This window comes from Pseudonaja textilis, chromosome 17 (assembly GCF_049901715.1).
Source record: "Pseudonaja textilis isolate UNSWEBS1 chromosome 17, rPseTex1.2, whole genome shotgun sequence".
NCBI lineage: Eukaryota > Metazoa > Chordata > Lepidosauria > Squamata > Elapidae > Pseudonaja > Pseudonaja textilis.
In genome coordinates this window covers 6,991,057-7,016,116 of record NC_142006.1, presented here as the reverse complement: position 1 = coordinate 7,016,116, position 25,060 = coordinate 6,991,057, and the positions used below count along the sequence as shown (strand labels likewise).

The window sequence follows — 25,060 nt, the reverse complement described above, 5'->3', positions numbered from 1 at the left end:
CGTTGCTGGATTCTGACGGTCAAGCTTGGGCACTGGGGTGTGTGGGGGCAAAATAAAATAGGATACAACTAGAGTGCTGCATCCAGTTTTGGTCATCACACTATAAAAAATATGTTGAAGCTCTAGAAAGAGTGCAGAGAAGATCAACCAGGATGATTAGGGGACTGGAGGCTAAAACATATGAAGAACAGTTGCAGGAACTGGAGCCTGGCTAGTCTAGGGAAGAGAAGGACCAGGGGAGACAGGATAGCAGCCTTCCAATATTTGAGGGGCTGCCCCAGAGAGGAGGAAGGGGTCAAGTTATTCTCCAAAGCCCCCGAAGGCCAGACAAGGAATAACAGATGGAAACTGACCAAGGAGAGATTCAACCTGGAAATAAGGAGAAAATTTCTGACAGTGAGAACAATCAACCCGTGGAACAGAAGTTGCCTTCAGAAGTTGTGGGAGCTTCATCACTTGAGGCTTTCAAGACATGCCTGGACTGCCATCTATCGGAAATGGTGCAGGGTCTCTTGCTTGGGCAAGAGGTTGGACTAGATGACTTACAAGGTCCCTCCCAACTCTGATTATCGGCTACATTATCTGTTACAACTCAACTTAGAAAGTGCCTTGCTTAGTTAGCGATACCCCTAGCGACTTATATGCTGATTCATGGTGCTTTTTACAGCCCTCTCTGAGTGGTTTACAGAGCCAGCCTCTTGCCCCCCCTCACCCCCCCCAACAATCTGGGTCCTCATTGGACCGACCTGGGAAGGATGGAAGGCCGAGTCAACCTTGAGCTGGTGAGACTCAAAGTCCAGACTGTGGGCGGAGTCAGCCTGCAATCCTGCATTCTAACCACGGCACCAGCAGCAGCAGCAGCGATTCTAGTCCTGATCGTAGTCGTAAGTCGCTAGGTGTTGCACCCATCCCTCTCTCCCCTCCGCCCGCTTCGAAGAGCAATTCAACCCCCCTCAAAAGCCAGCAGGATGGTCCAGGGTCTCCCGTGTGAGCAGGGCGGGGGGGTTGGACTAGAAGACATCCAAGAATGTCCCTTCTGACCCTGTTATTCGGGTCTCCCTCAGCTTGCCGGCGCTCGGCCTGACTCACCTGTGCCGTGAGGATGAGCTCGGTGATGATGTGACCTGCGTGCTGGCATCGGTCAGGGAGGCCCATGACCTGGGCAATTCTTTCTGGGCTGATACCGTCATCTGGAGAAGAAAGCGAGGGAAGAGCCCAGTGAAGCAACAACAGAAGGAAGGCAGAGAGAGAGAGGGAGAGAGAGGGACGGGGAGAGAGAGAGAAAGAGAGGGAGGGAGGGAGGAGGGGAGAGAGAGAGAGAGAGAAAGAGAGGGAGGGAGGGAGGGAGGGAGGGAGGGAGAGATAGATGAGAGAGAGAGAAAGAGGGAGAGGGAGGGGAGGGAGAGAGAGAGAGAGAGAGAGAGAGGGAGGAGAGAGAGAGAGAGGGAGGAGAGAGAGAGAGAGAGAGAGGCCACAGTTCCCCATTCCTGGTTTAGAACTTCTCTTGGGCACCAGGGAAACAAATTTCCCATGGAGGCAGGTGGAGGGCCCCACAGGTCTAGGGGGTCCCCCACCAGAAACCTGAGTCAGACCAGCTGAAAGAAAACAAACCTGGTTTAAACTGAATCCTAACCCCGGCGTCGTTCTGAATCTTCTTGATCATTTCGCCGTTTCTTCCTATTACGATCCCCACGGCGAATCTGGGCACAGAGACCTGCAGAGAGGAAGGGTATTCTAGTAAGGGGGGCTTGGACACAAACCGCCACTCAAATTTGAACCGAGTCCCAGAAATCAAGGTGGGGATTTTGTCTCAGGCCAAGGCTGGAGATCACCCCTCGTTGCGCTTTGCGTGGAGACCGGGAAAGGGAGCTGAACACGGGCTTATGGCCAGAGAGGAGAAGGTTTTAGAACTGGGGAACGGCCGTTTGTCTGGAAGGGAAGAGGGTCTCCTCCCTGAGCAAGAGGGGTTGGACTAGAAGATCTCCAGGGTCCCTTCAGACCCTGTCATTCTAGGTTCTAAAACGCGTTCGATGTAGCCAAAAGGGGGAAGAAAAAAAAAATCTCAGTTTTCCTGCCGCGAAGCGAGAAGATTCACACAACCGCGTACCTCTATGCTCCGTCCCATTCGGGATGTAAAATCGTTGCGTACGCCCCGGAAGTCGGCCTGGTCTTTTTCTCGGATAATCTCCAATACCATCTCCTGGGCTTGCTAGAGGGTTCCGAGGGGAGAAAAAAAGAGATCCGGGTTAATGAAAGGTTGGGGAAGGGGGTTAACCCACCTGGATTTGGGTCTCCCAGGATGAGGGCCTGGAAAGCAGGACGAGGCTCTTCGGCGCTACAACTCACGGCCTCCCGCTTTCTAGCCCGGCCCCTTAACCAAACGGGCTCCTGAATTGCTAGGATTTTGAGTGAAAGCTACCCGTTCTGGTCCGTGTTTAGCCCACCCAGCTTGCTTTTTCTACTGTATCGTGTTTCAGCAAGCACCTTGCAGCCTGGATTACCTTTTTCTCCCCTAATGCACTGATTTGCATTTAAAAAAACAACTCTCAAGTTGGACAAAAGGTAGAAAGTTATTAATGTAAAAAGAAAGAAAAGGGAGGGGGAAAAAAAACCAGAAAAATAATATCAAGTTAACCACAGAAATACAGGCACAGACATCGACACACACATCTCTCTCTTTCTCTCTCTCAATCTCTCTGGGTTATTATTCCAAATTCTCACCCAACTGTCTCTCTTTTTTGAAATCAGCACAGACCGACGAATCCTCTCCAATACACACCTGTACTTTAAAAGCATCTCCCGTAATCCGAAGAGGCTTATCTGCTCCGGTCGGTAAAGGGCCATCTTGGATCATGATCATTTTCACACCGGTTCGTTCCTACATATGTGACGCACAGATAACGGGAGATAAGGGGAGAGAGAGAGAGAGAGAGAGAGAGAAAACTGCAAAAATGAAACATGCAAAAAAAACAGCAACCCTGCAAAACCTGCTTGAAGGCTATGAAGATAAGACAAGGGGAGGAGGAAGGGGAACTGCGATGGAAGGAACTGAGAAAAAGTCTCATTTTAATAAACGGGTAGTCCTTGACTTACGACAGTTGATGGACTGACCGTTCGAAGTCACAACGGCACTGGGAAAAAAAGGGGGGACTTTTTCACACTTCAGGGCCACTGCAGCATCCCCAGAGCCGCGTGATTTATATTCGGACCCTTGACAATCGACTCCGCATTTATGACGATTGTGATCCCCTTTTGCAACCTTCTGACCATTGCGGGGGGGAAGCCGGATTCGCTTAACTGGGTGACTTGCGCAAGAAACGCAGCAAGCAACGCTGTAAAATGGGGCAGAGCTCGCTTAAGGTCATTTCTCAACCTCAATTATGGAGCTCCATTGTGGTCGTAGGTCGAGGACTGACTGTACTGGGAAGGAGACCTTCTCTCAGTGGGTCAAAAATTTCAGAAAAATGACCCACTTGAACCTCCCGGAGCAAAAAAAGAATCTATTTCTTTATATATTCATTTTAAAAAATAATAACAAAGTTCGATCATCTGCGCTGCTTATTATATACAGCATTCATTTAGTGACCGTTGGAAGATACTACGGCTTTGAAAAATAAGAGACAGCGTGACCGTTTTTCACACTTACGACCGCTGTAGGGCAACCCCTGCAGTCAAAAATCCAGACATTTGGCAACGGGCTCCTCTTTTTGTGATTTCACTTAATCAAGCGTGGCGAAAAAGGTCGTAAGATGCGGAGAGGGGCAAAATTCACTTCACAGCTGTCTTGCTCAGCGACAGGGCTCCCCTGAGGCCGTAACTCGAGGACTGTGACCCTTCAGACAGCAGGGGGGAGGGAAGTGGGTGGAGAGAGAAGGGGAGGCAGGAGGTCAACCGCCGTACGCACCTGTAATTGCTTTATCGTTTCACCGCCTTTCCCGATGACCAGGCCCACTTTGGAGGCTGGAATGAGGATTTCTTGTACTGTGTTGTTGCCGTCCACGTCGTTGTGAAAGCCGGGCCCATTCCTACAACGATCTACGATGTGGCCCAGGAGTCGTTTCGCTTGTCTTCGGGGGAGGAGGGGTGGGTGGGTGGGAACGACGGACACAAACAGAGACGAAGGAAGGGGGGATAAAAAGAGAGAGGAGAGAGAAAGAAAAAAAAAATCTCAAGGAATTCAGCTAGCAAATTGCACCCCCGCTTCCCATCTTGTCTGGGTCTGAAAGGGAACGCAGGACGTTTCTTTTTGGCGGGGAGAAAAAGAAAAAAGAAAGAGAAATGGAAGTAGAGGCAGTCCTTGACTTATAAGGGTTCGTTTAACGACCAAAGTCGCAACGGCATTGGGAAAAAAAGTGACCTGGGACCAGTTTTTTCACACTTATGACCGTTGCGGTCACGTGATTGAAACTCAAGAGGCTTGGCAACCGACTCCTAGTTGTTGACGGTCGCACCGACTCCTCCTTTTGGCGACCATCTGACAAAGCAAAGCCCATGGGGCGGGGGAGCCGGGTTCACTTAACAACCGGGTGAGTAACTTATCCATTGCAGCGATTGGCTTAACGAACCGTGGCCAGAAAGGTAGCAAAATGGGGCAGGACTCGCTTCATGTCTCGCTTGCCAACTGAAACGATTGCGGTCGTTAAGTCGAGGACTACCTGTGGCTTTGACTTGTCGCGACAATCCTGGATTTTGGGGTGGTGGTGGAAATAACCGCTTCTGGGTGTTGTTGTCAAGGCGACCGTTGCGTTAAACCAGCGGTTAACAAGGTCTGCTTTTCACTGCTTGGAAAGTGGCTTTTCTTCACTCCACCCAACCCCTTGTCGTCCCACCCCCAGAGGTAGGAAACTATGAGCCTTTTAGGACTTTTGGACTCCAACTCCCAGGATTCCTGAGCCAGCAGGGCAACTATGAGCCTTTTACGGCTTGTGGACTCCAACTCCCAGGATTCCTGAGCCATGCGGGACATTTACAGCACGCCTTCAAAGCATTTAGAAAGGGACAAACAATCCTCCATCTAGGCTGGCTGGCAATCTTGAGATATTCCAGCTTCGTACGAAGTTGAAACTCTTCCTGACGTCTTCTCAGACTCTTTTCCTGAACATCTGGAGCTTTGATCACCGCACTGGAGCTCTCGGTCAAGGCCGCAAAGTCATACAATCCCCTCTGGTGTCCTCTATTAGTCTGCTGGGGACTCAGGACAAAAGACGCCACTGATTCGAAAGTGTCTTCACCACAATCTTCACAGCCTCCTCTTCTATAGTGTCGAAACCATGGTGATGGCTGGAAGCCCTGGCTACCTCCGTTGTCCAACCGGCAAGCTACTGATGATACAGCACCTCCACAAGCCAACTCGTGTAGGGTCCTTGACGCTCTCTCTGTTTGACTGTTAAGAGCTTGGTTGCTTCCTTGTAGACGTTTCATAAATCCGGTCATGTAACATCATCAGTGCAGGAAGGGACCTCTTTTCTACCTAGTGCTACCTTCCAGAACTGATGATGTTACCTACTTGGGTCATGAAACATCTGCAAGAAAACCGCCAAGCTCAGGGAACACCAAGGACCCCACCATTCAGCAAATATTCTCTTCTTTTTTCCTGCCAATTTGGGTGAATAATGGCCAAAGCAAATAAAACCCACTCACTTAAGACGCGAAGAAAGTTTTAAACAGATAAGAGACAGGGCCCATTTCAAATGCATGCACACATCCACCCCAGTCTTCAAATCATGCAGCTTTGGTGGTGGGGAAAAAAACTCCAATCCGTTTATCAGAAGATGAAGTCAAGAGTTGAGGAGAACCCACTCCGAACCAGGAAAACCAGCCAGGACAAAACCTCAATCCAAAGTTCCTCTAAGATGGCACCAAGCTGTTATATTTATTGTGCCTTGGTGTGTTATAGATTCCCCACCCTAAGGCCGAACTTCAAAAAAAAAAAATGGAACCAGAGCAATGTCAATTGAAAGAAAGAGGAAGAAAGAAAGAAAGAAAGAAAGAAAGAAAGAAAGAAAGAAAGAAAGAAAGAAAGAAAGAAAGAAAGAAAGAAAGAAAGAAAGAAAGAAAGAAAGAAAGAAAGAAAGAAAGAAAAGGAAAGACTCTACTTCTCAAAATGTCCAGGGTTTATTTGACATTTGTTAATCACCCAATGTTAATTTAATTTGAAATTTAAAAAAAAAAAAGATTCCCACAGATGGATTTGGAAAAAACCCACCTACCCAAAGGCTGGGGGAAATGGGAGAGCAGGTCCATATTGTTAAGTGGGCTCCCGTAAGCCTGAGGCCCGTGGTTCCAGCGGGAAGAGCTCCTTGGGACAGGCAAACTCAGCTCCTGAGAAGGGGGAGGGAGGAAATACTGTCCCTAAAGTTTCTACAGGGCGTGAGAGAACAGAGATTTTCCCCCACACATACACACGCACCCTCCCTTGCTGGGCTGCCAAGGGGAAGGGGGCAGGGAAGGACGAGGAAGGGGGCAGCCGCGCGACTCTGCAGCCGGTCAGGGTTCGCCCCCTCCCCAAACGAGTGGTCGGGGAAAATTGATTGGCATGCATCAGTTAAACGCAAGGGAAAGGGGGGGAAAAAAAGGCTGGGATGCAGGAGAAATGGCCGGATCACCTCTGCTGCTGAAGGTGACTTTCTCCAGACTCCCTTTCAAGGAAGGAAGGAAGGAAGGAAAGAGGGAGTTGAGGACCCTCAAGAATCGGAAGCCCACCCTTTTAATCTCCGATGGGCTATCCCGGCCACCCTCGTCTCGGGTGGCTTCCCACAAGGCCCCACCATTCCTTTGTAGCAGCTCTTAGCACGGTCTCCCCAACGGGGCTTGGCGCTTTTCGCAAAAAGGTATGGGAGAAATCACGGGAGAGAAAGGACTGAACGTTTCCCTCCGGCGGCCTTGATTCCTTCTAGGCGTCAACGGAAGACGATTGGCGAGCTCTACCTTCGTGAGAACGACGTCCTTCAAGATCTGGGGCTTCTTCCTGACCCTGGTCCTACCAGGTTCTCGTGCAAAGGACGGAGGCTTCATGGAGAGATTGAAGGAGGGGATTGGGGGCAATTAAAAACCAACAAAAAAGGGGTGTGTGTGTTGAGGGTGGGCATTAGAACAGGACTCTCTCACAAAAGCCACCCTTCTCACTCTGGTGGTCTTCTCCAAACAACTAAATCAGGGCAGGTAAAATTTGGTTTATAGACAAAGGAAGGAAGCGGATTTATCCTCCAGGCGTCCTACGGGGCATAAATATTCCCTGAGATTAAAACAAAAAACAAAAAAACCACGTACGGTTGATTATCCTTGTGGCCTATTTTTGTACATCTGATGGCTTGGAGGGATTAAACCTTCTTTTTCAGTTCTTCGCATCAAACCACCCTCAGCACAAAGTGAGCTCAGGGATACATTTATATATATATATATATACAGGACTCGAAGGAGGTCGCGGGACGGAAGAAGGGACTAAGAGAAAATTCTCGACGGGCAGAACCGCTTTGGCTGTAAGAAAAAGGCTGGAAGGCGATAGCTTGTCTCGAGGCGGTGCGGAGGAAAGGAATAAAAAGCAGATCGGGGGGGGAAACCAAAAAGAAGAAAGGATAGAGGACAGAGGTGAGGGTGGGGGAAGGGGTTGAAAAGAAATCACAGAGACTGGCTTTAATCGCTTACTCGATGCTCTCTGGCGATCCGGTCAGCATGCAAGGCCTTTCTGCCATCCCACCGCTGTCTGCCAAGACAATAAGGAAAAAAACGTCAGTGGATCCTGTCCGTCCTCCTGCGTGCTTCCTGTTTAGAGACGTCAACCGTGGCCTCTAGGGCTGGAAGGGACCTTGGAGGTCTTCTAGTCTGACCCCCTGCTCAAGCAGGAGGCCCTATATCCATTTCAGACAAATGCTTGCCCAATCTCTTCTTGGAAACATCCAGTGTAGGAGCACCGACAAGTCCTGGTGGCAAGTCGTTCCACTGGTTAAATGTTCTCGCTTGTCAGGAAATCTCTCCTTAGTACTAGGCTGGATCGCTCAGGCTAAAGGACACCTCTTTCCTAACGGCAAATTCAAATTATGTGGCCAAATTCAAATTTTCAGGGCCTCCCCCGATTTAATGCCCGCTGCCTTGCAACGCGCCTGAGACTAGACTCTGTGCGAACTGGTCAGTGAAAAGGTCCACAGAAAGATATTCTTAGCCAGCAGGTGCTCAGGTGAGGGAAGCGCCATGATAAGCCACAGAACATGGTTTATAAACCCCAATGCCTGGCTCCACGCCCTACAAACTCAACCAGAAGCCATACAATCATTGTGAGTGACTTTCTCTAAATAAGGGAACGGATTGGAGCAAAAAAATAAATAAACAAATGACGGTTTACCCCGCTTCTCCAGAACTCCTTACCTGATGCTATCTGAATTTTGCACCCCGATTCTGCCTGAATCCGGGAGATTTGCTCACCGCCCCTGCCGATAACTGCAAAAAAAATAAAACCAACATCAGGAGGTGTCTACTCACAGAAAGGAAACCTTAAGAATGGAGGGCTGGAAGGGGCACCTCGGAGGTCTTCTATCCAAATCCCCTTGCTCGAGGCAGATCTTACACCACCCCAGTCAAAAGGTTATCCGATCTCTTTTTGAAAACCTCCAGTGATGGAGGTTTGAAAACCTCCAGTTGCATCCACAACTTCTTAATAGTTCTGTCAGAAAATTTCTCCTTAGTTCTAGGTTGCTTCTCTCCTTGATTAGTTTCCACCCGTTGCTTCTTGCTCTGCCTTCAGGGAGAATAGCCTGACCCCCGCCCCTCTTCTTTGGGGCAGCCCCTGAGTTTGACCCCCTTTTCCTCTCCAACATTGGAAGACAGCTCTCATGTCACTCTTAGTCTTCCTCCTCGTCAGGTTAGACATACTCAATTCCCTCAACCATTCGTTGTACGTGTCTCTGGAGAGTCTGAATTTTGATCGTGTGACCACGGGGATGGCTGAAATAGTCCCAAGTATGAAAAAACGGTCATAAGTCAGGTTTTTTTTTTCCAGAGTCGCTAAGTGAACTGTCAGATTTCTGCAACCGACAGAAAGCTTATTCTCAAGAGATTTGAGACTTTTTTCGCCCCACGATTTTCACCCCGCGATTGAAACCTCAGCGAGAGGTTACTGGCTCCGACCAAATGAGAGATGGGGTCACTACTGGAAATGCAAACCGAATCACACCTGTGAAAAAAGAAAGTGTTGAATGCCCCCTCCTCAGCAAATACTTACTGAATCCAACCATTTTGTCAGGCACTTTGAAATCTTCGGTTATTACTGCCCTGAAGAAAACAGGAAAGGAAATTCATCATCTTTTCTGTCTCTGGGATGTCACCGTTTAAGGGAAGGGGGAAATCAGATTTAGACTCCAGGAATTATGATGGGGATCCGCTCAAGCACCTGGGAAACCATACAAGAACGAACGAACACACACATACACATACATACACACACACACACACACACACCGATGCAAACAGAAGGAACAGGTTTGGTTATCATTGTGATCGTTCTTTGTTTGGGGAGGGGACCTGGGGTCTGGATCAAGCTGACTAGGGTTTCTAGCACCTCGACATAACTAGAGGACTTGCCCAAGCTATGGCGCAGAAGTGATGAAAATAGGTAAGTTAAAACGCCTGCTTTATGAAGCTGTTTTCAGTTGAAACTTCCATCGTGATTCCCAACACGGGTTTAAAACTCGGTCCAGTTAACTCAGTTTTATCTATATATCATTAGCTACAGAAGAGGTGGAGGTGGAGCCCGGAGAGGAATTATCCTGGAATCTTTATGTTGTCACAAACGGTCCAGCCTCTCCTGAATTCTGTTAACTGTTATCAAGTGCCAATTTTTAGCACCTACTAATGGACCTATCTGGGCCTAATCTAGCCCATCTCCTTTTAAAAGAATAACAAGAGTTAGACGGGGCCTTGGAGGTCTTCTAGTCCAACCACCTGCTTATACCATTCCACACAAATGGCTGTCCAGTCTCTCCTTAAAAACCTCCCTTTAAAAACCTGGCTTTGTCCCCAGGCCTTGGGTCAGAGTGGGCTATGTATCACTTGAGTGATGTTTTAGTTTTTTAATTGATTCTTTTTCCTGGACATTTCTTCTTCTGGTGACACAATTCATTGCTCAGAAATAAATAAATGAATAGCCAACTAAATAACATTTAAAAATAGATACGGGGTGACTTTTCTCCTGTGATTTTTAGGCACGGTGCCTTAACCAACAGGCCAAACGGGCTCCATTCCTTCCTATGAATTTATTTATTTTTTTGTGGGAAACTGGCAAAAATGCCATAAATCACATAAAAACGAGCCAATTGCCAAGCGTCCCAAATTGTTTCAATGTGTATTGCTGCCAGAACTCCAGAACCAGGTCATAAATACCCTTTTTTGTGGGGAGGGGTATCTGTCATAACTCCGGTTATTAAGCGAGGACTTATCTGTCTCCTTTTAATCTATCTAATATTGTCTTCCCCTTCTTCAAATCTCATCCAAGCCTCTGTTTTTTCCCCACACTTCATCACTCAGCAGCATCACGTAAATATTTATTAACCGTGAGCCTCTTCTGTGTGAGTACACCCCAAATCTCCTTTTCCCTCCTATAGCTCTCTCCCCGCAAAATAAAAACAAAAAACAAAAAACACAATATTCTGAAGCAACGAGGGTTTTGGAGATGGAAACTGCTCCGCTGTTTCGCTGCGCTCACAACCTCTTGACTCTGTAAAGGCTCCGGTACAGATGGCAGATCAATAAACAATTACGCGTGATCGATAAATAATAAAACATAACCCACGGCTTACCTTTGATGTACCAGGGCTCCTAACTGGTTACCTACTGTGGCAGAGAAGAGAGGAAAAAGGGGAGAGAGAGGAAAAAAAATAAAATCAAAGCATTAGCATGGATAAGCTAACTTCATCCGGCCCTTTTCATCGGGGAGAAGAGAAAAGCAGAGCGGGGGAAGGAAGCAGCCCACTTCCCACCCCCCCCACCCCCCCCCACCAGCAATTTGGGTTCAGTGACTGAAATGAATGCCTGTCGCGGGATGGAAAAAACAGCCGGGACGGAAAGCGTCCAGCTGAACGCAGGATAGGAAATTGATCTACTTCTCTTCCATGCTGTGAAGCATGGGAGAAAGACTCGCCCCCTCCCTCTACCCGGCTCCACAAATCCCTAGAAAGGTTCTTTGGGATTTCTGCCCCCGGCCCCAAAAAAGGAAAGCCGATGATATTAAAAAAGATCAAGAGGAGCGGTGGGCGTTAAAAAACCAATAAAACAACAAAAAAGAGACTTAAAACTCAAATCAAAATTAAAAGTATTTGGAGAGAAAGAGAGAGACATACAAACATACTTCTGGGGTTGTCTCTTATCTGTGATCCATGAAGCCAGTTTACACGGAGACCTGTTAAAAGAGAGAGGGCGGTCAAAGGACGTGCCATCGTCAAGTTGAAGAAGATATGGTCAAATTTCTGTCCACCTAAGATGGCCTGGAAGCTTCTACTGAAACTTCTGGTCAAAGAACTTCCCGTCATCACATTAAAGTTATGGTCAAATTTCTGCTCAAGATGTCCACCTAAGATGGCCTGGAAGCTTCTACTGAAACTTCTGGTCAAAGAACTTCCCGTCATCACATTAAAGTTATGGTCAAATTTCTGCTCAAGGTGTCCACCTAAGATGGCCTGGAAGCTTCTACTGAAGCTTGCGGTCAAAGAACGTTCCGTCATCACATTGAAGTTATTGTCCGGTTTCTACTCAAGGTATCTGACATGTCCTCCAGCTTGTCTGGAAGCTTCTACAGGTTGTCCTCGACTTACAACAGTTCATTTAGCGACCGTTCAAAGTTACAATGGCACCGAGAAAAAAGTGACCTATGACCGCTTTCCCACCCTTATGACAGCAGCATCTCCAGGGTCACGCGATCAAAGTGAGGACGCGACTGGCAACTGACTCGTATCTATGACGGTTGCAGTGTCCCAGGGGGTTTCGTGATCCCCTTTTGCGACCTTCTGACGAGCGAAGGGGAAAGTGATGGAGTTAGTAACTTAACAACTGTGGCAAGAATGGTTGCAAAAATGGGGCAAAACAAAGGTCTCGCTTTGTAACAGAAATCTGGTGGTAGTTAAGTCGAGGACTACCTGCACTGGAGATTTCTACTGCATCTTTTATCAGCTTAGTTAGAAACGAAACAGCATCCCTCTTGCGAGAAAGCCACCTCTACAACTTGTTGAAAGCAACTGCTCCAAGGACGTCATTCTCTGGTGCCAAAACACAGATTAGGGTACCAGAAGTCAATCATAACCAGCCTTGGATTTACAAGGGAGAAACCTAGCTGCTCTCAAACGCTTCCTTTTTTCAGCTAAATGGATTGATCGGAAAAGATTTTTGTTGGGAATTATTCTCAGTCATTTTGCTGGAACGAAGGGACGGAGCCGTATTTAATCAACTCTTCTATAAAAAAAGTGACAACTGGCTGACTTAAAACGCTTGAGTTGAAGGGAATTTGCTTGGCTGATGGAAAGCGCTTAAGGAAATCACAGTCCGCTTCTTCTTTGCACCGAGCAACCCAATTACTCCGGGTTTTCAACTGCTTGTTTTAAGGAAGTAGAGCACCCTTTGCAGGGAAATAATTTGAAAAGGGAGCGTGGAGAATGAATTCTGCATTTCAAGCTCCATTTCATGCCCATTTCCCAGGTCAGCTCAGTCATTTTCAGCGTCGAGAGGCAGAGATTAAGTCTATTCTAAGCCAAGAGATATTGGGCAGCTTCTTAGGAATGACATCCAACCCCCTCCACACACAAACACACACTCCTTTAGAAAAGTGCAGGGAACTTGTGACAATCAATGCCCTGCCAGGACACCTCTATTTCATAATGCTCTTATCAATCAGTTGTCTTATTTTTCTGAAATGGGATAGGTACAACTCTCACGGGCTTTTCTCGCTGCTGAGGTTATGTCTTGCCTGTTGGAAAAGTAAAATGTAGAAAATGCATGACGGTTAGAGAGAGTGAAATGAGCAGAAGCAGGAAAGGAAAGCTTTTTAGACAACCTGAGACGAATTTTCCTTCCTTCCTAACTTCTATCTTTTTCCTTCCTTCCCTTTCCTTTTTTCTTTCCTTCCTTCCTCTTTCCTTCCTTTCTTCCTATCCTCTCTTTCCTTCCTTCCCTCTTTCTTTCCTTCCGCCCTGTTTCCTCCCTCCCTTTCCCTTCTCTCCCTTTTTGTGCCACCCATCTCTCCCATAAGGTAACTCTGGGAGGTTTACAGGTAATAAAACAAGTGAAAATAAAGAAAGCCAATGGGGTTCGCTTCAGAACCGCGTGGCTCACTTTAACGACTGAAATGATTCGCCTCAATAGCTGGGGCAAGAAAGGTGGTCAAGCGAGGCAAATGGGTCCCTTAACGACTGGTTCACTCCACAACGGAAATTTGGGGGCTGAGTTGCAGTCGTAAGTCGGGGACCACCTGCAATCCAAAGATGCTCAGAATCCGAGTGAATTAACGCACCACGCGGCACCAAAAGCACACGCTCTATCTATGTGATAGATATAGAAATAGAGACAGAGACAGACAAACTATAGAGATGATTATAGAAAGGTAGAAAAAAGATGATAGACAGACAGACACAGACTGACTATAGAGAGATTATACAGAAGATAGACATATAGAGAGATTATAGAAAGGTCGAAGATAGTAATAGATAGATAGATAGATAGATAGATAGATAGATAGATAGATAGATAGATAGATAGATAGATTTTCCTCCTCACTGCCAGCCATTGCTAAACCTTCCTTCCTTTAAAGTAAAAGGGATTTCAAAAATTTGGAAAAAAGAAGATACTTACTCCCGTCTTCCAAAGCCCGCTTTACTCCGTAACCGTACACCGAGGGGTCCACGAGGGGCGCAGAATTATTCACGTGAGAAATTTCTCCAAGTTTAGCAGCCATTTGCTGTGGGCAGAGAAATTAAAAACAAAAAGAAGAAGAAGAAGGCATTAGCTAGGTTGGCTAGCCCATCAATATCACTGCAGGTAAGCCATACAATCCCCAGGTAGGTCCGTAACCCTGGGAAAGGTGCAAGGAAAGAGGGCAGGGCAGGCGGTGGCAAGGCAGATGGGAGACAAGGATGGCAGCAACAATGAGCCATTGGAAGACCTTAAAAACCAGGTTAGAGACAGAGCTAAAGGGGACTTTGGAGGTCTTCTAGTCCAGCCCTCTGCTTGAGCAGGAGATACCAAGACAAATTCCTTGTGTGTCCAACCACATTTGGCCAACAAAGAATTCAATTCAATTCTATACAATGTGATCACTAGTCAGCAATGACTTGATCAATCCAGTCAACTGCAGAACAACAAAAATGGCGGTGTTATTATATCTCAGTCTACATACAGGTGGTCCTTGACTTACAACCATTCGTTTAGTGACTCAGGACCGCTTTTCACAGCCCTTACAGCATCCAGAGTGTGTGTGTGTGTGTCATGTGATCAAAATTCAGAGGCTTCGCAACCTGGTTCACATTTACGACGGGTTGCAGCATCCTGAGGTCACGTGTCCCGTCCCCCGTTGTACCACCTTCTGACAAGCAAAGTCTGTAGTAGAAATCCAGATTCGCTTAACGGCCGTCGTTACTAGTTTAACCCGTGCAGCTATTCAACTGAACGACCGTGGCCAGAAAAAAAGGGTCATAATATGGGGGAGGGAGTGCGAAGCTTGCTGAACCAGTGTTCTCCCCCTTAGCAACAGAAATTTCAGGCTCCATTGTGACCGTTCAGTGGAGGACTCTCTGTGATTCCTGCCAATCTGAGGAAGAGCCCCAGAAACCTAGATGGGTTCCAATTCGAAAACCACCGAGAAGCTACGGGCAATTCTTCCAGGGTTTCTGGAGGAAAGCAGAGGAAAAGCCGGTACCTTTCGCCCAAGGGACACTTTTGAGAGCGAGTTTTTTTCCTGCTTTTGTAACTGTTTATTCGGAAATGTAGACCAACGCAGCAGCTGGGAGGGGTTTTTAGCCCCTAGGACTAAATCTGGGGCCTTATTTCAGCTCTGTTGGGGTTATTGGCCAAAGTGCCTGCTGGTCAAGGGGGCCGGCCTTCTTTTTCTTCTGGCCAGAAGACCTTTGGACCCAGGAGGGGTGGCACATTACGCTTCCACACCCCCTCTTCCTCTCTGCCGGTGACCCCTGGCCATCTTCTCCTGATAAAATGGGGAAGGAGGAGAGGAGGAGGAGGAGGAGGAGGAGGAGGAGGAGGAGGAGGAGGGGGAGGAGGAGAAGGAGAAGAAGAAGAAGGAGGAGGAGGAGGAGGAGGAGGAGGAGGAGGAGGAGGAGGAAGAGGAGGAGGAAGAGGAGGAGGAGGAGGAGGAGGAGGAGGAGAAGAAGAAGAAGAAGAAAACAAAAACCAAAATGAGGAGCAATGTCCAAGGTACTTCTGCGCAGGAGGAAAAAGAGAAAATGCGTACAAAACTGGCACCTCCAAAACAATCCTCCCAACAGCCCCCATTAAAGGACGTTCCTTAAGGAAGCATTGCAAGAGAAAGAAAGCGGCCCTGTGTTACAACTTTGGTGGTGCCCGCTCCGTTGCGAAAAAAGGGGCAAGGATAAAGAGACAAGAGAATAAGAATAATATTCACAATGAGAAGAAAACACACAATAAGAATAAAAACAACCACAACTAAGTGTATTTGCTAGCAGGTCAGTTATTCACGGCGAGCACGAGAGTATAAATGAAAGGTCTCGGTTTAATTGGGGAGCTTTCTGTTTGACTTGAAGTCACAGCGAATCCCTTTTTTTTTAGTTATTTGAACAAAGGTTGGCTTACAACCCACTCCCGGCCAGGTCAAGTCAAAATCTGACATTGATGATGTGGCAGTTTCTCAACAAATTATGGCTCGAAAGAGGAGCTGAAAGGGTGTGAATGCCACAGCTAGACTTAGCGGGAATGATTGGATATACAAACGATTTTTTGAATGTTTTTCATTTCCAGCCCCTAAGTAAGGGGAAAATTGAAGTTAGGTGGTTTGAATACAGTAGGTAGTCCTTGAATTATGACCACAATACAAATGTGGCATGAGACACAAGCATTCACTTATCCAACTGGCAGCTTTGGTTCCTTAACTCAGGGCCTTATATCCAGATGGGTGAATAAAAACATATTGCTGTTGTCTGTCCTCCACCAATTTTACACCACAAAAACGCTTTCTAAACCTGTTTTCTTGCAAAGCCTTGGGTTTGTGGTTTAAGGGGGTGAAGAATCTTATCTAGGTTTTGGGGTAATACACCACAGGTGGTTGTCGGCTTACAGCCATTCATTTAGGGTTAGGGTTAGGTTACGACGACACTTGAAAAGTGACTTATGAGCGTTTTTCACGCTTACAACTTACACATACAAAAGAATCTACTTGTTGTTTATACTATGTATAAGCAACAAGTATCTTCCTACAATCTTTTGTAGACCAAACATTATCCTTCAGGGATATTTTCCATAACATTAAATATATATTTATTGTTTTAGTGTTAATATTTATTGTTTTAATGTTTGAACTTGTTGCTTTTTTTTTTTTAATCGTAAACCTCCCAATCGCCTCTGGGTTGGATGAGCAGCGTGTAAGTTTAATAAATAAATAGGAAATGAATAAACATCAAGTCACATTCTGGAGGAAAAGGGGGAGGAGAAAAATGAGATCTATAGGCCTGAAAGTGTCGGGAAAAAAGATTACACGGCATAATTGTGCCAGAAAGAAAAACTCCTGAAGTTGAATGCAGACTGGGTAACAATGAATGCGCTGGGATGAAGCGGTCAGTTAAATTCTGCCTTACCGACAAAATCATTACACAGGCCGTTCAGTTATGTAATCTCTTTTTTTGATGGATAAACCCTGTGCCGCTCTTACCATGGTTACTTAGCATATTGGCCTGACCAGGCATCCCTGATCTGGACAGTATGCTAAACAACTCAAGAGATAGAATTGTCTATGCAATGGCAGCACTTGGCAGGGTTCAAGACGCACACAGTTGGTTCAAACAGCCAGCATTGTCGGATCCCAAAGAAAAAGATAAACGGCAGAAGCATTGCAGAAGCATAATTCTCTACTTACAACAGTTCATTTTGTGATCGTTCGAAGTTACAACATGCTCTTAGGCTTTAGTGACTAAGGAAGAATTAGAATTCACTGTCTCCTTGGCCCAGAGTTACCCTTCATATCTAATGCAGGACTAGAACTCACTATCTCCTAGTGATTGGCCCAAAGTCACCCAGCTAGCTTTCACGCCTAAAGTGGAACTAGAACTCACCATCTCTTGGTTTCTAGACCAGCCCCTCAACCGTTACACCAAACTGACTCTCCAGTTCACTAACTGTCTTGTTAAGAGTAAGTGGGCTACACAACAGTAGGGTCCCATAGCATAAGACAACGTCTCAGGGGCTAAGAAAGTCACCACACAAAGATGTTTGGGTTCAGCCTTGAAGGAAAACACAGAGTAGTGATAAAGTGAGGCTATTAAATAGCTGATGCACAAGAGAAAGGGAGACCAACTGGTCCTTAATGTGCTTGTGGGGGGAAAAAAAAACACAATAACAATGGATGAAGGGTGTCTAGCATGATGTGTGTTGTGATGTTCATACACATCCACGTTATGCCTCTTTTCAACAGCTCCCTAGATTTCACAAACGGATAAAAACTGTTCGGTACCGTTAGTTTGAAATACAGTTAGTCCTTGACTTGTGACTACAATTGCGCCCAGAATTTATGCTGCTGAGTTTTGCCATATTTTACAGCTCTTCTCGCCACATTCGTTAAGTGAATGCCTGCAGTTGTTAACTTAGTCACACAGCTGTTATGTGAATCGGGATTCCCTGCTGACTTATTGCTTGTCAGAAGGTTGCCAAATGACCCCCTAACAATGGCTCTGAAAAAAGGGACCATTTTTCAGACTTAAGACGTTGCAAGCATCCCCATAGTCACGTGATTTACATTTGGATGCTTGACAACTGACTCACAGTTATGACAGTCATGGTGTTTTGCGACCTTTTGCCAAGCAAAGTCCGCGGGGAAGCCGGATTCACCGAACAACCATGTTACTGACTTAACAACGGTGGAGAGAAAGGTCGTAAAACGGGGCAAAACTCATTGAACCAATGTCTGGGTTAGCGACATACATTTTGGGCTCGATTGTGGTCATAACTCGAGAACTCCCAGTGAATGTACAATGGAACTAAAGAATGCATGAGACCAAATGGAACACTTAGCAATTTGTATTGAGCCACCGTAACTTCGAGCTGTCACTAAATGGAAGGTTGTAAGTCAAGGACTTGAGGGGCTGCCCTAGAGAGGAGGAGGGGGTCAAGCTATTTTCTAAAGCACCTGAAGGCCAGACAAGGAATAATGGATGGAAACTGAACAAGGAGAGATTCAACCTGGAAATAAGGAGAAACTTTCTGACAGTGAGAACAATCGACCAATGGAACAGAAGTTGCCCTCGGAAGTTGTGGGAGCGCCATCACTTGAGGCTTTCAAGAAGAGACTGGACTTCCTGCATTTGTAGAGGCGGGTTCCTTGGTGCTGTTTTCTTGCAGATGATTCATTGCCCAAAACTAGGTAATATCATCAATGCTAGAAGGCAACACTCCCTTCTGGCACTGATGATGTTACCTGACTGGGTAATGAAATGTCTGTAAGAGCTACTGTATATAAACAGGGAGAAACCCCACACTCACTAGCACTGATCAGTTGGGTCATGAAATGTCGGCAAGAAAACAACCCAGTTCAGAGAAGGATCCCACAGTCGTCCTCCTACTCTACAAACCCCATTTCCTTCCAGCACTGATGACGTTACCTAGTTGGGTCATGAAACATCTGCAAGAAAACCACCCAGCTCAGAGAGCACCCAGGACCCTTCATTTCAACCCTGAGCTACAAATAATTCTGTTCTGTTTGCATGGGAGACCATCAGTCAATCCAGGACAACTGGTTTTAGAAGAATAGAATATAAATTCTTTTTTTTTTTTTTTTGGCCAAATGTGATTGGACACACAAGGAATTTGTCTCCTGTGCAGAAACTCAGAGTCTACATATAGACAGCAGCAGGTCACAGGTCATAAATCATAGTTACATTTAAGTTTAATCAATAAGAACGAAGTTGCCAGGCACGGAAGACGCAAGGCTGGCTAGCACCTACTGCAAGACTTTACACAGATTAACAGAGTCGGAAGGGACCTTGTAGGCCATCTAGTCCAACCCTCCCACCAACACAGGAGACCCTGCGCCATTTCTGACAGATGGCAGTCCAGTCTCTTCTTGACAGCTTCCAGGGATGAAGCTCCCACAACTTCTGAAGGCAACTTCTGTTCCATTTGGTTGATCGCTCTCCCCGTCAGGAAATTCCTCCTCATTTCCAGGTTGAATCTCTCCTGGATCACCCAGTCCAAAAAACAAAAAACAACCCCAGGCCCAAGGACAGGAGCTGCTGGGTCGGGTCTCCTTTTGGCGGCCCTCCCCGTCCTTCTGGGCAGGTATTGAAGCAAGTAGACCCCCCACCCAAATAGAGGGGCAAGAGCCCCCCTTAGCGAACAGCCCCGCTTGGGACTAACCAGAGGGGCCGCCTTAACTACCTAACGGTAGAGATGCTGCTCTACTGTTTCCAAGACAGTCGAGCCTCCCCATCCGGGAGCAGCCTACCTGGCAGCCACTATTCCAGCGGCCTAGCGAAGCCGAGGAAGGCCGATGCTACGGGGCTCAAGGAGGGTCTCGTGGGGAGCCGCCCCCTCTCCCGGGCTGGCCAAGGGGGCGGGGGGCTGTCAAAGCGCGGAGGCGCCCCTCCCCCAATAAGAGGCGGGGAGGGGCGCCCTCTCCTTCGCCGGCATGCCTCGGGCGCCCCTCCCCGCCCTCGATCCCCGCCCTCCTGCGGGGCGGCCCGGCCCACCTCCTCCTGTCAAGCCGAGGCCGGGCCTGCGGCCTCCTCCGGCTGCCCGCTCTGCCCCGGCGGCCCTCGGAGCCCCCCTCGGCCGGGTCTCCGCGTGGCCCCCGCGGGGGCCCTCGCCCCGTCCTCGCCCTCCGCCTCCCCCGCCGCCGCCACTCACTCGGCCTCTCCGTCTGGCGCCCGGGGGGCTCAAGCGCTCCGGATGCCTCGCTCTCCCTCCGCCTGGGGACCCGTACCCGGAAAAGGAAGTCCCTCCCTGGCTTCCGCCGGAAAGCGGAAGGAGGAGGACGGCGGCGGCGGTGGCGGGCGCGTGATGTCACGCGCCGAAGGCGCCTGCCCCCGAGGGAGGGAGGGAGGGAAGGGCGCAGGGGGGGCGTGGCCAGAAGGAAGGGGGCGTGGCGGGAGGGCGGAGGCGCCCCTCCTTGCGGGAGTTGAGTCGCGCGTGCGCGTTGTGCTCTGTTGGGCGACCCGGTTTGCAGGATCGGGACAGCTGGTGGGAGACATCCTTGGGTCCCCCCCCTCTCGTCGAGGTCCTCCAAACGCACCCAAAGGTCTTCCATGGAGATGGTGGCCTCTCAAAATTCTTAAATAGTCAGTGTTCTTCAGGCAAACTCCTTCATGAGAGATGTTCCTGAGCCAAAAGTCTTCCATGGAATTGGTGCCCATTCAAAATGCTTGAATGGTCCATGTTCTTCATGCAAACTCTTTCATGGGCAGATGTTCCTCAGCCAAAGTTCTTCCCTGGAGATGGGGCCCATTCAAAAGTCTCCCTTAGTCAATGTTCTTCATGCAGACTCCTTCATGGAACCTCAACCAAACTCCTTCATGGAGACCTCAACCAAATTCCTTCATGGAGACCTCAACCAAACTCCTTCATGGGACCTCAACCAAACTCCTTTATGGAGACCTCAGCCAAACTCCTTCATGGAGACCAAAGCCAAAGCTCCTTCATGGAGACCTCAACCAAACTTCTTCATGGAGACCTCAGCCAAAGCTCCTTCATGGAGACCTCAACCAAATTCCTTCATGGAGACTCAGCGAAGCTCCTTCATGGAGACCTCAGCCAAACTCCTTCATGGAGACCTCAACCAAACTCCTTCATGGAGACCTCAACCAAACTCCTTCATGGAGACCTCAGCCAAAGCTCCTTCATGGAGACCTCAGCCAAACTCCTTCATGGAGACCTCAACCAAACTCCTTCATGGAGACCTCAGCCAAAGCTCCTTCATGGAGACCTCAACCAAATTCCTTCATGGAGACCTCAACCAAAGCTCTTCCATGCAGATGAAGAATATTGACCAAGAATTTGCATGAATAATATTGATTCATGGAGATGTTCCTCAGCTGAGGTTCTTCCGTGGAATTGGTGCCCACTCAAAATGCTTGTATGGTCAATGTTCCTCATGCCAAACTTCTTCATGGAATGCTCAGCCAAAGCTCTTCATGGAGACGAAGAATATTGACCACAAAAGCATTTCCATGAGCAGCATCTCTCATGCAAGAGCTTGGGGTGAGGAACATCTCCGTGAACAAGTACGCATGAAGAACACTGTACATAGAAGCACTTTGGGTGGGCAGCATCTCCACGGGAAAGCTTCAGGGGAGGAATATATGAAGGAATTTCCACGAAGAACGTTGATTCATGGAGGTGTTCCTCGCCCAAAGATCTTTCGTGGGAGATGCTGCCCACCCAAATGCTGTTCCTCATCCCAAATTCTTCCTTGCTTAATGTTATTCATGGAAAGTCAAATTAATGCTACATATTTTCCCTTGGGGCTTTTGTCTTCCACAGTGACAGTATCCAGCCTCCTTCTGTGATGGAGCACTCAGGAAAACCTTTGATTAATTGTTTTCCCTCTGAAGAAATTTCTATTTAATTCTAGGTTGGTTCTCTCTGATGATCTTAGAATAGAATAGAATAGAATAGAATAGAATAGAATAGAGTAGAGTAGAGTAGAGTAGAGTAGAGTAGAGTAGAGTAGAGTAGAGTAGAGTAGAATGTAGAATGTAGAATGTAGAATAGAATGAAGAGGGAATAGAAAATAGAATAGAATAGAATTCTTTATTGGCCAAGTGTGATTGGATACACAAGGAATTTGTCTTGGTGCAAATGCTTTCAGTGTCCATAAAAGAAAAGATACATTCATTTAGAGTCAAGAATCATCAGGTACAACACTTAATAATAGTCATAGAGTCCTAAGATCTTCTGCTGTTACTTCTTGTCCTGCCCTCTGGGCTTTGGAGGCTAGGTTAACCCCCTTCTCCGTTCTGGCAGCCCCTCAAATTTTGGAAGACTGCTATCAAGTTACTCCTCCTAGTTCCTCTCTTTCGACGAGCCCAGTTCCTTGCAACCGTTCATTCCATAATCCCCAGCCCCCTTGTCAGTCAACCTCACCAAGACAAACCAGCTGAACAAAGGAATTGATCTTCCACCTCCTCTGTCTTCTTGGTCAATAGCCATGAGGGGTGGCCTTTGTCCATCCTCTCCTCTTCCTTCCCATTCTTTTTGGTTCTCCTGCGCAAAGCCCTGTCCTTTTAGCTCCGTATCCGTGAAGCGGAACCACAGCTATCTCATCAAGGATGCCGTGGACACCTGTAATTAGTAGGAAAAAAAGGGTATTTAGTGGTTCAAGAAGAAGAGGGACGCCCAAAAGGAACCGCCCGAGGCTCCCGAGATGAAAGCCCAAAGAGAATAACTCCATACATCTAAGAAAAGACTTAAGAGTTAAAAAAACAAGCCAATATTTGTTCTGTGTTGCAAAAGTGTAACAAGGGATAGCCTTGAAACGCGTACCTGTATTTATTTATGTATTTATTTTGTTTGTCAAGCATGTATGAGAAAACAAGTAGAAGTATGAACATAACATATAAACATATAAGTATAAATGGCTATAAGTATATACATAATAAAGGAGTATGAATAAATGGATAAATGGGAATAGTATGACAGGGACGGTGGGCACGCTGATGGACTTATGCACGCCCCCTTACAGACCTCTTAGGAATGGGGTGAGGTCCACGGTAGGCAGTTTAAGGTTAAAGTGTTTAGGGTGTTGAACAGTGGTGGGATTCAAAAATTTTTACTACCGGTTCTGTGGGTGTGGCTTGGTGGGTGTGGCTTGGTGTGGCAGGGGAAGGATACTGTAAAATCTCCATTCCCTCCCCACCCCTCTAACCTGCTTTCCAGCTCCATTCTCCTATGCAGGGGAACAAAAGAAGACCTAGCCGATCAGCTGGGACTCAGGAGGCAGAGAAGAGATGGGGTTGGCAGGGCCAGTCAGAGGTGGGATTCCAAACTACTCAAAATTTCCGCTACCAGTGCTCTAGAACTGGTCAGAACCGGCTGGATACCACCTCTGGGTTTGAGGATATAACAACAGAGTCGGGGAGTGAGTTCCAGGCATTGACCACTCTTTTGCTGAAGTCGTATTTTCTGCAATCGAGTTTGGAGCGGTTTACTTTGAGTTTGTATCTATTGTTTTGCCTGTGTGTTATTGTGGTTGAAGCTGAAGTAGTCATTGACAGGTAGGACGTAGCAGACAATTTTGTGCACTAAGCTTAGGTTGGATCGTAGGCGGCGTAGTTCTAGATTGTCCAGTTCCTAAATTCCAAGCCTGGGTGGCATAAGATATTCTATTGCGAGCAGAGGAGTTGTTTGCAAGCACCCCATGGGCTGCACACTTGTGAAGGATCCTTCTCAAACCTCTTTAGTTAATTCACAGCAGTGTGGAAAGAGGTTGCTATTTTAATTTCCCCAAATATATCCAGCCTGAACATCAGGGTACCCGTGGTGGTATTCAGCTGGTTCACACCGGTTCAGGCGAACCGGTAGCAAGGATTTGGCATGGATCACTGAAATGGTAGTGTCTTCTGGCTGGCCACACCCCCAACCCATTCGCCACTCACTCGCTTGCCCCGCCCACCCAATGCATCCGCTCAATGCTCGCCCGCCCAGTCACTCCTTAAGTTATTTTTTTTTAATCTCCCGACAATCAGCTGTTCCTACAAACAGCTGTTGTTGGGATTCCCCTCGCTTCTTACTGCTTTGCCCAAGAGGCTCTCCCAAAAATGGGGTGGGGTGGTGCTGCAAAAAAGGTCACACCCACCCAATCGCATGACCACGCCTACCTAGCCATGCCCACCTAGCCATGCCCACAGAACCGGTAGTAACAAATTTTTCAATCCCACCACTGGATTTAACTTAACCCCTTGTAGCAAGAAAGTTTGGAAAAAATGGGGCAAAACCCGCTTAGCAACGGAAATTTGGGGTTCAACAATGGTCGTAAGCAGAGGTCTATCTGTAATCACATCCTGCAAATTCTCAAAAGAGAGAAAAGGTCAGATTTCCTAAGAAGCCCCCAAGTTGCTTTCAAGTCATCGGGAAAAAAAAAAGGCTAGTTTGCCTTTGTCTGCCTGCGTGCAAAGAGGAGTTATTGGAAATTGCTCTTGTGAGTCATTGTAAGTCAAAAGAAATGAGTCACTCGCTGGGTTTATCCAACTCTTTCCCAGTATTTTGGGCTCCTCCCCATGCCATTTTTCCATAAAAAAACGTCATTTGCAGCCCTTCCTGTGTTGCAAATATGCAGTATTCTGTGGGCGTGCTTTTCGGAGAAAATGGCCTTTATTAAAAGCTCTTAAATGTATTAGAGACACAGATGGTGGCTGCTGCAAGAAATTACATTTATAGTACATGCTGTATTACCTTTTCCTGTAATAACATGTTTTATGTTAACTGCCAAAGGACAGGTCGTTTTCACCTTACAGCTGCAATAAGAATTTCTGCTTCTAAGCAAGAAGATGTAGGCAGGGATTGGGAGACGCATTCACACTTGCAAGGTTTTGTTACCGTAACCCCATCGGGAAAGTAGGTTCGCTACTCATGACTTTGATGTTCAAATCTGGTCTGCTTTGAAGCTAGGAGTTGCTCAGGATTGCATAGATGAGTGGGTAGCAATAGAAGAGAATATTGGTATCTCAGGGTTGAGCTATGGGGTCCTTGGTGGTCTCTGAGCTGGGTGGTTTTCTTAGGAGACGTTTCATGACCCAACTAGGCAACATCATCAGTATTAAAAGGGAGTGGGGTTTGTGGAGAGGAGGAGGAGGAAGACTGAAGGGTCTTTAATTCTCTCTGAACTGGATTATTTTCTTGCAGATGTTTCATGACCCAA

At 47.3% G+C, this 25,060-nt stretch overlaps 1 protein-coding gene across 3 annotated transcripts in view; it reads right to left on the bottom strand.

The window, feature by feature from the left end:
* Nucleotides 1–20,150, bottom strand: part of FUBP3 (far upstream element binding protein 3) — a 31,418-nt gene extending 11,268 nt beyond the window's left edge. The window contains exons 1-12 of one of the 3 annotated variants that reach the window (XM_087914302.1): nucleotides 20,053–20,150; nucleotides 13,825–13,930; nucleotides 11,328–11,386; nucleotides 10,788–10,821; nucleotides 9,215–9,264; nucleotides 8,362–8,433; nucleotides 7,645–7,702; nucleotides 3,905–4,067; nucleotides 2,780–2,878; nucleotides 2,108–2,209; nucleotides 1,612–1,714; nucleotides 1,090–1,190 (exon numbers count right to left, since the gene is read on the bottom strand). In XM_087914302.1, coding sequence (XP_087770428.1) covers nucleotides 1,090–1,190; nucleotides 1,612–1,714; nucleotides 2,108–2,209; nucleotides 2,780–2,878; nucleotides 3,905–4,067; nucleotides 7,645–7,702; nucleotides 8,362–8,433; nucleotides 9,215–9,227 — 711 coding nt within the window. In that variant the 5' untranslated portion in view covers nucleotides 9,228–9,264; nucleotides 10,788–10,821; nucleotides 11,328–11,386; nucleotides 13,825–13,930; nucleotides 20,053–20,150. The remainder of the gene's footprint in view (nucleotides 1–1,089; nucleotides 1,191–1,611; nucleotides 1,715–2,107; nucleotides 2,210–2,779; nucleotides 2,879–3,904; nucleotides 4,068–7,644; nucleotides 7,703–8,361; nucleotides 8,434–9,214; nucleotides 9,265–10,787; nucleotides 10,822–11,327; nucleotides 11,387–13,824; nucleotides 13,931–20,052) is intronic. The other 2 variants (XM_026712258.2, XM_026712259.2) reach the window with 2 other exon arrangements.
* Nucleotides 20,151–25,060: the final 4,910 nt, after the last annotated feature.